At 41.2% G+C, this 11,692-nt stretch overlaps 1 protein-coding gene across 3 annotated transcripts in view; it reads left to right on the top strand.

The window, feature by feature from the left end:
* The first annotated feature begins 122 nt into the window (after positions 1-122).
* The window catches only part of osbpl1a (oxysterol binding protein-like 1A), a 34,462-nt gene continuing 22,892 nt past the window's right edge, over positions 123-11,692 (top strand). For 2 of the 3 annotated variants that reach the window (XM_069679814.1, XM_069679813.1), the window contains exons 1-14: positions 123-404; positions 3,818-3,946; positions 4,020-4,105; positions 4,225-4,299; positions 4,426-4,537; positions 4,662-4,747; positions 5,376-5,520; positions 6,867-6,934; positions 7,026-7,070; positions 8,569-8,642; positions 8,867-8,930; positions 9,034-9,135; positions 10,435-10,557; positions 10,661-10,742. In XM_069679814.1, the coding sequence (XP_069535915.1) occupies positions 3,823-3,946; positions 4,020-4,105; positions 4,225-4,299; positions 4,426-4,537; positions 4,662-4,747; positions 5,376-5,520; positions 6,867-6,934; positions 7,026-7,070; positions 8,569-8,642; positions 8,867-8,930; positions 9,034-9,135; positions 10,435-10,557; positions 10,661-10,742 (1,186 nt within the window). In that variant the 5' untranslated portion in view covers positions 123-404; positions 3,818-3,822. Of the gene's footprint in view, positions 405-3,817; positions 3,947-4,019; positions 4,106-4,224; positions 4,300-4,425; positions 4,538-4,661; positions 4,748-5,375; positions 5,521-6,866; positions 6,935-7,025; positions 7,071-8,568; positions 8,643-8,866; positions 8,931-9,033; positions 9,136-10,434; positions 10,558-10,660; positions 10,743-11,692 lie in introns of those variants that run through there. The other variant, XM_069679815.1, reaches the window with a different exon arrangement.

Raw genomic sequence — 11,692 nt, 5'->3', positions numbered from 1 at the left:
CACTGACATGTTTATCCTGAGTTTGAAATTACTGTCCGGACTCTTATTTTGAAAGGCCTTTTACGATTACGCCATGTGAGTTCCGTTTTGAGCTGATCAGCTGATCTGAGTGTAAACAGACGGCAGAGGTGTGTGGGTGAGACTGACAGCTGGATTTCAACATCGGTTATTTGAGGTATAATGGGGAGTGTGTGTGAGCGTGTGTAATGTGTGTGTGTGTGTGGTTATGTTTAGGAGTGTGTGTGTGATGTGTCGGATGATATGCACAGCGCTGTTTGTGCTGTAGTAAAGCAGCAGGAAGCAGCTCAGAGGGGCTTAAACCATCACATGCAGCCTCACGGAGGGGCCCAGTGAGCTGATCTGCCCCGACATCCGGATCGGACCTCACAGGACCGGGAAAAGCAGTAAGTGTCTGCCTGACTCACAGAAACACACACTAGCCCGCCTCACGTCACCTGGACGCCTCAGGCAAAAATCACTGAACACTGATTACTGTCAGAGTAGGACTGCTGTATCCTCAGCTTTGTGTTGTTAAAATGGCACAGTAAAATACTTCATGTAGTTTAACTATTAGAGTGAAATTACAGCAGTATTCATAGCTTCATAGTTAAAGTACAGCAGTAGCCTATTCTCAGCTTCATGCACTTTAAGTGTCACAGTAAAAGTAGCTACTTGTCATTTTACTGGTTACTGGTTGTTCTGGTCTTCAGATATCTGAATAATCTTTGTCAGACTGATTGAATGATTTTAAAACTGAAAGTAAAAAATAATCAAGCAATATGAGTTTTGGACTTGGAAGGACCCAGACTTAGTTTTTTACAAGGTTTATCAGTGTGTATTAGAAAACATTAATGCCGATACTGACATATATGTGAATATATGAATATATATGTGAAATATGTGATAATGTCAGCCGAGATATATATTGGTTGGGCTCTGAGTTTCTTGTCTCTTCTCTGACAGTTCAGCTGCTGAAAGTTTGAATTGTCCTCACTTTGGTGTCAATAAAGGTTATCTAAAGACTTTTTAAGGTCAAATCTTAGCCAGACAATAATTAGGGAACAAAATAACATTAATAATGATAATGATAATAATGACAATAATAATAGTAGTAGTATACCTGCATAGGATCTACCTATAATCAGTTAACCAAGGGCACAATTAACTTTCTTAAGCTTTAAAAGGATTTTGAATAAACACCAAAAACACCTGTTACAGAATTTCCATCTACAGTAAAGAGCACAGCAGGACGACAGGTGTGGTAACCGTTAGAGTCACATGCTGTTCTGTCTCAGGTAAACCTGCTTTTCACACGTCTGATTTGTGTGGTTTATTCCTCAAAGCCATGTGACCTGTCATGGCATTTCATACAGTAAACTCTGTCATTGTTGCCTCTGCATACCGACGTGTGACTGCAGACACTGAGCGTCATGTGGGCTGAAGCTGACTGAAGGGGAGAGAGAGGACGGGCTCCTTCCTGCAGGGCCTGTCTGGTGACTGCCACCTTTTGTAATCAAACACATCTCCTTCTTTTTCTCCCCTTGTGACTTCTTTCCTCACATGTCCTGAGGAACGACAGATGACTGATGATTAAGCAATAAGAACTGAAACTACTTCTGCAGGCTGAACTCTGGAGGTTTGAAGAGTCACTTTAAATGATGACTGCACTGATTTTCTTCATTATTCAGCTGCTCAGCTGCTAAATAAAGTAAAAATGTCTCACTGTGCTGCTATCAGGGTTACAGACTCTTAGAAGAAGGCATTGTGTTAAAAACAGGCAGGGAGAGTCTAATGAAAGACCCAACCCAGTTGCATGATGGGACATGTAGGATCCATTATTTCTAGAGCTTTGCACGTGTACTTCTCGTCCTTGAAGTCCTTGAAGACTGAATTATCAGCGGATATTCATATGACTGCCATGACACTTGGTAGTCACAGTCATGTTCCACTCAGGATGAAGTTTCAAAACGTATTTGACATTTCTTAAAGTCAACTTTGTGTCTCGTGCTTTGGTTTCAGTCCAAGTAGCTACAGAACTGAACTTGTGCTTTGAGTTCACAGCTAGTTAGCCAATGTTAGCATTAGGAGTGTAATAAAAGGTATTAGAGAGATTACGAGAATAAAGTCGTGAGTTTAGGCTGTTGTTAGCTTATATGTTACTATGAAGGGGAATGTCAGAAGAGCAGCCAGCCACCTGCGCTAAAATGAGGAACGTGGAGCATCTTGTGAAGTTCAACTGGTAAATGATGCACAGGAGGCTAAATGCAACTTTAGCTGGAGCTATATGTATTGAGAACACCTGGTAGCATGGAAGCACCTCAGGAGCATACATGTACCCCGCGAGAACATGCAAGATCTCCTACGTAGTAACGTGCAAGCTCATTACACAGCTTTAAATGACAATACTTTAGAATAGGTTTCACAAATAGGAAATACTTATTCTTTTGACACATCAGCACCAATTCGTCAGAAGTATCAGGACTCTGAGAAGTGATTGTACTTGAAAATGAGTCCTGACTTTAGTCATTGTAACGGCTGGCTTCTGCCTAAATATCCAACTTTTTTCTCGTAAAATTACGACTTTATTCTCATAATCTCAGATTTTTATTCTTTATTGCAGCCCTAATACTCTGTCGTAGATTATAATGTTTTTTGATAAAATATTGATTCTCAAAAACAATATATTTTTATCAATAGTTTAAATGTAAAGATGTATTTTTTACTACTAACCGATGTTAACTCTCCAGTTGCACAAAAAGTAGTTTAGTTGCAAGATGAACTGTGATTAAAAAAAACAATGCAGGTCAAACTTTACTTTTTATGCATGTGGTGGTCATTTATATTATTATATTATTATATTATGACAGTTTTCTTACATTTAGATTTTTTAACCATTGCATAAATCATCTTGTTTACAGTGTCACAATAAGTCACCATATCATTAACCCTGTATCGTGACATGTACGGTGCACCAAGATCTTGCCGATACACAGCTCGAGATAGCATGCTAACACACTAGAATCAGACGGCAAGGATGGTTAGCATTATACCTGCTTTAAATTAGCATGTTAGCTTTGTCCTTACACTCATGTTAGCAGCTCTGCTGTATACTTTCCTTTAACTTTATAAAAGTAGTTTTATAGGTGAAGCTAACCCGAGGAAGAATGATAAAGTGATGTGTGTTTGTTATCTCAATGGAGCCCTCATTTATTATTGGCAGCAACAGCTAACAGCTAACAGGAGGTTGGAGTGTCACTGATAAAGCAACACAAACATGGCGGCTAACCAGCTGGTTCATTAAGGCCTACTTTAGCTAATGGTCCGCTAACATGTCCTTAATGTCTTCCTCCAGTCCCAGTTGTTCTGACGCCTAATGTAGCAGTTAACACACACGGCCTCCGTTCTGTCCTCTACTTGCCCCACACTTCTCAGTGAATTTTCCAAGACGTTGAACACCTCCTCAATAAAAAAACAGTACAAAGCTGCACACAAACAGGAACTACTACCAATAACAATATACTGTATGTATATATACATATTTTTTCCCCTTGCTTTTCTTTTGCATTGGTGTCTTAGTCTTGACATTTTCTTACAAAGAGCTCAAATGTTGCCTCTACAGAGAAAAACAAATGTGTCATTGGTTTCCTTGCTGTTTAGCTCTTCTGATTAGCATAAAGCTCCTGTAGCTGCTGGATGTCTGTTCAGAGACTCGATGCACGTGTCCTTCTGACAGCATCGTTTTAATTACAGTTGAGTCACAGGAATAAAAAGCTTCTTTTCATGCTGTCGCTGTTGTTTTTCTGGCTCTCCTCTGCAGGGTCGATGGAGGAGCTGGAGCCTGAGGAGCAGTTCCTGCGGTTCGCCCGCAACGGAGATCTGCCGGGGATTCAGAGGCTGCTCATGTCCAAGATACGCGAGGAGACGCAGATCAACATTAACTGCAAAGGTACACGAGTCACCTGTGGGGATAATATCTGTCACAGTGTGGTGGAACACTGACACATGTTCTGTTCTTTCAGGTAAGACGAAGTCTAACCTGGGCTGGACGCCGCTTCACCTGGCCTGTTACTTTGGACACAGAGATGTAGTCGAGGAATTACTCAAGGTAGAGTTTCTAATCTAAAAATGTTTTACATTTGATTTTGAATGACTGCTTAGTTTACGTGTGTGTGTGTGTGTGTGTGTGTGTGTGTGTGTGTGTCTGTGTGTTGTTCCTCCCTGCAGGCCGGAGCAGACGTTAACCTGCCCAACAACATCGGAGACACGCCGCTGCACAAAGCTGCGTTCACAGGAAGAAGAGTACGTTAACACATCTTCACTTTTAGAATACAGTTTCTTTCTTCTGGTCTCTTTTTTGTGCATGCATTTATTAATTCATTCAGTCAATCAATCAATCAATCAATCAATCAATCACGTATTGATCAGGAGGTTGTCATGCTGCTGCTGCACTATGATGCATGTGCTACTGTCATCAATGGGACAGCTCAGATTCCCAAAGATGTCACTCAAAATGCAGAGATCAGAGGCATGTTGGAAGGTGAGAGACACATCGTCACGTAAACCTTAATTTTTTGTGTTTTAATTCATTCATACAAGATGTTTATAAAATGTACAGATCCTAAATTACATGTTTTCTTGTAATATTCTTTTCCTGACACCAGCGGCTGAGAGAACGGAGGAGAGGAAACTGGAGGAGCAACTTCTGGAAGCAGCACGAGAAGGAGACCTCTCTACTCTGATTCAGCTGGTGAGTGTCTCAAACTGATACCTGAACTGATACTCTCAAAGATAACCAAAGTGTGAAACCTTTACTTTTACTTTTTACCCACATATTTAAACAGTACAGGGAAACTACCAACATTAACCACTTCAAGTTTTGCAAAAGAGAAAAAAAGTTGAAACTGAAAGTGGACGCTGTCTGGTGGTACAACTGAAGCACATTTGAGTCCCAACTGTAACAGCGTGAGCTGCAGTTTGTCACAGCTGAAAGCAGCACTAAACAAATAGGTTAACACCTCTTGGTTCATTTGTTTCCTTCCTTGTTGGTAAGTAAGAAGACTCATTAACTGACAGTTACACTTTCACAAGTCAAGACAAGAACACAGACGACTGCGCCCTTTCACTCTCACTGACACCAACACGATGTCCCAGGAAAGGAAAGTTGTTCTAAAAGTAATAATTGCAGTGTGTGTCAAAGAGTTTTCCAAATTAGCCTGGCTTTGAAAATCCTCTTCAGCCTGAGCTGTTCCAGCTTGTGAACACATGGGAGTGTAAATTCAAAGAGTTGTTCTCCAGCTATAAGCAGAATAATAAAGAGCTGGGGGACATTTGGGACCTGACAACCCATCTGTTTTTGTCCTGCGTGTTCGCTGCAGCTCAGCAGGAAAAACCCTCCAGACATGGGCTGCACGGACCTGCTGGGTAACACTCCGCTGCACTCTGCGGCGTATCGAGGCCAGAAGCAGTGTGCCCTGAAGCTGCTGAAGAGCGGAGCCAACCCCAACATCAAGAACAAGAACGGTGAGGCGGAGCTGGCAGCCATGAAACACCAACAATGAATACATCCTATTAAAAAGTTTTCCCCTGTGAAGCCAAAGCCGGATATTTCTTCTTCCTCTGAGCTCCATAATGTCCAAAAAAAAGTATTAAAAACGCACCAATGAGCCGCATTTCAAGGCCACAGGCAGGGAAGAGGAGTTTAAGAGTAATAAGAGAGGTTTTTGTCCAAAGATAACTTTTAATAACGTGGAAAAAATAAGTAACATAACACAGAGTAACACAGAAGCCCACTTTGATGATCTTTTTTCTGAGCCAGCCAGGTGGAAAACAAAACCTTCGGACCATCTAGCTAAGAAACAGTTTTGTTTATTCGGAACAGTCCTATTTAGAAAATATGGTAAAAGGGCTGCAACTAACGACTATTCTGATTGTCAGCTAGTATCAATTATTGAAACGTCCGATAATAAATTGCCAAATATCTTAATGTCTCTTATTTAGCTCTCAGCTTTAAATGTAGTTGGAGGTTCTTTTAAACGTGCTAACTAACGATAAAGAGAATAAATATGAGTTCTTCATTCAAAAACATGTCTTTAATAAACTCTGCTGCTGATTTGACTCCGACTGATACAAACGATAAATAAAAGGAGGAAGAACAAGAGATGAGAACGTGATGAAGTGTTTAAGGTGAGCGACTGAAAGTGTAGAAGAGAGACGAGTCACAGCGCGTCTGTAACTCTGGACTGTTGATGTTTAAAAGAGAGATGCGTCAGGTTCTTTCTATTGCACAACAGTATTATGTTAATGTTACAAGCCAATACAACTCCGTCTAAAGACAGCTAACGTTAGCTTGCTAAGAAGCTAATCATCTTATCTGGGCGAGTCTGCATCATTTACAAGTCCATCGTGCCTTCTGTTGAAATGCTCGCTGACGTGCTCCCGTCATAAGCTCGGTCTGCTTTGCAAATCTTGCCGGCGATCCTTTTCTTTGCAGTGTTGACGGTGAAATGCTCCCAGACGACAGCATGAAGCAAAAACCCCAATGACCACTACATGTACAAAAAATGTATTCTTCCTTTTGTTGATGGAAGACAGTTTAAACAAATCTCACAAATTGTGTTTGTTGCTTCACCCAAAATAAAACAGTGCGCGCCTGATGAAGCAGCTGTCAGTCCTGGAGAAGGTGTTGCCTCTAATCAGTTTTGTCACTGAGTTTATTTCTGTGACTTCCGCATGATTATCGGGAAATTGTAAAACTTGAGAATCACAAGGTGTTGCCACTGAAATATCCCTCAACCAGGCAGTATGACTTCCCGTCTGTATTCATGTGTCCTGTTTAACTAAATCCCCTCTCATGCGTCCACTCACAGACCAGACAGTGTTTGACCTGGCCAGTGACTCAGCCATGAAGCAGGTTCTTGAAGGCAACGTTCATCGAGTGAGTGCTCAGCTGATGTTCGGCATTTTGAAGCCCCACTGATTTGTTTTGTACTGCACTGTCTTCATGTTGATCATCTGTGCTGCTGCAGGGTCTGACCCGACATGTGAAGAAGTTCGAGGGACTCCTCTGGAAGGTAACAGTCTTAAAATGATGATCTGTGTCTGCTGAGAAAACTTTGTCCTCCGCAGAATCAGGAAACACATTTACATCCAGAGAAATAGAGAACACCCAAAGCACAAACACAACCAGGCCCTAATAAGGTCAGTGGTGTAACTTAAACATTTAAAGATGAAATAAAATGCTGTCGTGGCTGTCATTGCTGCGCTCCTTTAAAGACTGGGCTCCACTTAATGGAGCACTAAGTTATCGGCACTGACATTTTCCTTGAAACATACAATTCAAAAGCACATTAACTTTGCCTCTTTTTTTGTTCATATTTTACAGCCTTGCCTGTCAGTGTGTTTTTGATAAGCTTATCATCATCACGAGACATTTCACTATGTGCACAGAACACGTGCACAGGCATTGTTACCTTGTTTATATGCAAAGAACTCTCAGATAAAACTCTACTTGATGTCATATAGCCTCTTATTTTATTTTTTTGTTAACTGTACTACACAACACAACACGACCCAATCCGACATGATACCGAATGTTATGATACGATACGATACGGTACGATACGATACGTTACGGTTCATTGCGGTACAATACGTTATGTTACGTTACGGTACGATATGTTATGTTACGTTATGATACGTTACGGTACAATACGATACGATATGGTATGATACGATACGTTACCGAATACGAGACCATGCGCTACTTTACGTTATGTTACGATACGATACAATATGATACGGTACGGTAAGGTACGGTACGGTACAATACACTTTATTGTCCCTACGGGACTTCAGTGCTTTAGCTGCCTCCACAGTCGTATTGATAAATAATAAACAATAAAATCAATCAATCAATCAACATGTAAATAGAAAAGCACACAGCAATTATAACCACAAATTACACATCTCACATGTTTGCAAATGTTCTGCTTAATACACAACAATAAGTGAAATGAAAAAGAAAACATAAGGCCATGGCACAACCCCTAAAACCTCAGGAAACATTATTTAAAATGTTGAGTGAGGAAGACAAAGATACGTTTTGAAAACAGGTTTACAGCGGTGCTCGCGTACTATTAAAAGCTTTAAAGATTCATTGCTGAAAACAGCTGCCAGCTTTTTGGCTGCAGGTGGCTGAAAATTCGCTGTTGGTTTATTTCTAGTAGTCGACTCTTACATTCTTACTTACAATTAACGCAATAGCTATAGTTTTTATGAGTCATTCCCACATACAGAAGCACTTTCACACCTAATGTTTATGGATCCACTGTGAATACCACCCACAGAGCTGATCGATATGAAAACAAATACAGACAAACTTGTTGTTTTTTTCTTGCAGTTTTTGGGGTTTAGTGTTTCTAAATGCAGCTCAGGTGCAATTTAATAATGTGTGTTCGATTTTGTTCCCTGCTCTCTCTCTCAGCCACCGCTGAAATACAAATAAGACTGACTAATTACAGAAATCACTGAATATCAGTCCCCTGACTTTTCCTTCTCGTCATCCTACAGAGCTCCAGATTTTTTGGCTGGCGTTCCTACTGGGTCGTGCTTCAGGACGGCGTCTTATCCTGGTACTCTAAACAGTAGGTGCTATCTCTCACCTTGGCTCCTTGATTCAGAAGTGAACATTGCTCTGCCACAGATAAATGGAAGTGCTGCAAACTTTTGATTAGAAAGGTGCTGTGGCAGTGACAGATAAATAACTTGGAAAATAAAAGGATTCTGTCCTCTAAACCTCCACTGAAAATGTGTCATCAGTCAAAAGGAAATAACAGAAAAATATCACCTTTTTCTCTCTCATCCGAAGGTCAGATGCAGCTGCCAATGACAGAAGGCAAGGCTGCAAGTCCCTCACACATGCTCAGTGTCTGGTAAACCAACATTTAAGATTGCCCTCCTTTTTAGACAGCTGTGTCGAATATGAATTTGTGTGAATAAAACTCAAGGGAATGTTTCGGATGTTCTCATCTTCAGATCCGGGCCAAAGACGCCTGCTTTTTTACTCTCAAGTGTTTCGATGAAAGTGTCCATCACTTCAAAGTCTCACCGAAAACCGACCCAGAGGCTACGAGAAAAGTACGTTTAATTTCCGCTCCGGTTATAATATCACACACACTTCTCAAAGATCACCTTTACCTCTTTTACAATACATTTAATGCAGGTCACATCAGTGACCCGAGCATGCAAATAGTTAAGTCTGACTTCGACCAATCATATTTTAGGATCAAGACCAGGAGCAGAGACGTAGAAACACAACTGGCTCCAAACAGAGCTGTAATAGAACTTGTTTAATAAAAGACTTGACACTGGACTTGGACATGTTCCAAAATACTTGAGACCGGACTGGGAATTTAAAGACTTTAAAGACTTGAGGTGTGACTTGGACCCACCTGCCTTCAACTTTGAACTTTACTTGATCTGCCTTCTAAAGAATCAATATTTGGTTTCCCCTCTCAGACTCGAGTCTTCACTTGGACTTGGCCCAAAACACTTGAGACTTGAATTGGACATGGTCCAAATGACTTGAGACTTGACTCTGACCTGCACTTCAAGAATTAAGATTCGACTTGGACTTGTCCCCATAAAAACTTTAGACTTGACCTAGAGACTCTTGAGAAAATTGTCTTGGACTTGAGACTAGATTCTGACTTGCCCCTTTAGTCTAGAGATTGACTTGTATTTCCTTCTAAAGACTTAAAACTGGACTCTTAGACTTGAGACTAGACTTGTGGACTTGCCTCAAAATACTTGGGACTTGGACCTGCTCTATTAACTCTTGAGACTTGATTGGGACATGTTCCAAAAGACTTGAGAACTTACTTTTACTTGACCTCTAAATAATTAAGAGTAAGACTTGCCCTCAAGAGACTCAAGACTCGATTTAGACCCTCTGACCTGGACTTGGATAATCCTAATGATCTTTGAACTTGACTTGGGCTCGATCTGTCAAGACAAGAGACTTGGACTTGCTCTCTTTGGACTTAAGACTTGAACTTTCGTTTCAAGATATGAGATTTGTCTTGGTACTTCCTCAAAGACGTTAGACTCGACTTTGACACGGTCCCACAGATGTTGAGCCGTTCTCGTTCAGTTTTGTAGCATACAGCTCCAGGCAGAAAATGACTTCTCTCCAAAATGAGCTCTTGATAATCTCTTTTAATGCATCATTATGATATTATATATTTCGAGTGTATTCAAGTCTCTGGTTATTTTGACCAATAAAAACAAACGTTTGTAACTTTTAGCTTTTTAAGACCTCGGTATCTCCAAGACCAGTCGAATCCCAGATAGAAGCTTATAAAACCACAGTCATGCTCTGCTAAATGGATCAACATGGATCAACAAACCAAAGGGAAACCTGTTCCTGTGTTCCAGGTTTGGATGGACGCGCTGGAGGAGCACGTGGCTTACAGCACACACTACTGCTCCCAGGAGCAAGGCAGCGAGGAAGAGGAGGAGGAGGGGATATCGCTCGGGGAGCTAACAGAATCACTACAGGTGGCCGTAAACAAAAACATCAATAATTAGCCTGTCAGCATAATAATCTGTAGTGTTTTCATTGAACTCGAGAACCAACCCCCCCTCATCTCCCTGACTACAGGCAGCAGAGAGCAGCCAGAGGAAACTCCAGGAGGAGGTGGCAGCTTTCATGTCCCTGCTGAGAAATGATGGACTGGCAGAAGGTAAAGCTTCTAATTTTACTGTCAATTCTTTCTGTAATAAAATAAGAGCGAAGAAATGAGCATGAAGCATTCAAGGGCGTAATTAAAACCTTGGGATTAAATGTACTTGCCTTGTATAGACTTGACTCTCTTATAGACTTGTAAGAGACCTGTCTTGGACTTGGACCGATAGACTTGAGACTTGACTTAGACTTGCCTTCTTAAAACTTAAAACCTCACTTGGACTCGGGCTACAAGACCTGAGACTTGACGTGTACTCAGCCTGTATAAAATGAGCCGGACTCAACCCGTGAGACGTGAGAATCTTCTTGGACTCTTCTGGGCCTAAAATGCATGAGTCTTAACGTGGCCTTAAAGACTTGAGATGTAACTTGGACTTGATCTGTAAAACTAGAGATATAACTTGGAATTTGCCAGTAAGTCTTTTGACTTGAGTTAGACCTTCCGTTTCAGACCTGAGATTTGACTTGGACCTTCGCTTTAAGACTTGAAACCTGACTGGGATAAGGCCCAGAAGACTTGAGACTTGATTTGGAATTACCCTTTTAAGACTGGAGACATGACTTGGACTTGGTCCAAAAGACTGGAGACGTGACTTGGACTTGGTCCAAAAGACTGGAGACGTGACTTGGACTTGGTCTAAAAGACTGGAGACGTGACGTGCGTGCCTTATTAAGACTTTAGGCTTGCAATCACCCTTGAGACTTGACTTGATCAAAAAGACCTAAAACTTGTCTGGAACTTGGCTCAAAAGACTTGAAACTTGACTTGGACTTGCCGTCTAAAGACATGAGACCTGACTAGGACTTGGTCCAAAAGGCTTGATTTGTACTTGCCCTTTTAGACTTGAGACCTGACTTGGAATTGCCCTCTAAAGACTTGAGATATGACTTGGACTTGGTCCAAAAGACTTGAGAGGTGACTTTGACTTGCCTTATTAAGACTTTAGG

Source organism: Semicossyphus pulcher, unplaced genomic scaffold (genome assembly GCF_022749685.1).
Source record: "Semicossyphus pulcher isolate SPU_LCO1_2020_fin unplaced genomic scaffold, fSemPul1.0.p SCAF_4, whole genome shotgun sequence".
NCBI lineage: Eukaryota > Metazoa > Chordata > Actinopteri > Labriformes > Labridae > Semicossyphus > Semicossyphus pulcher.
The sequence above is the reverse complement of the archived record's forward strand: the minus strand, read 5'-3'. Positions and strand labels throughout refer to the sequence as shown.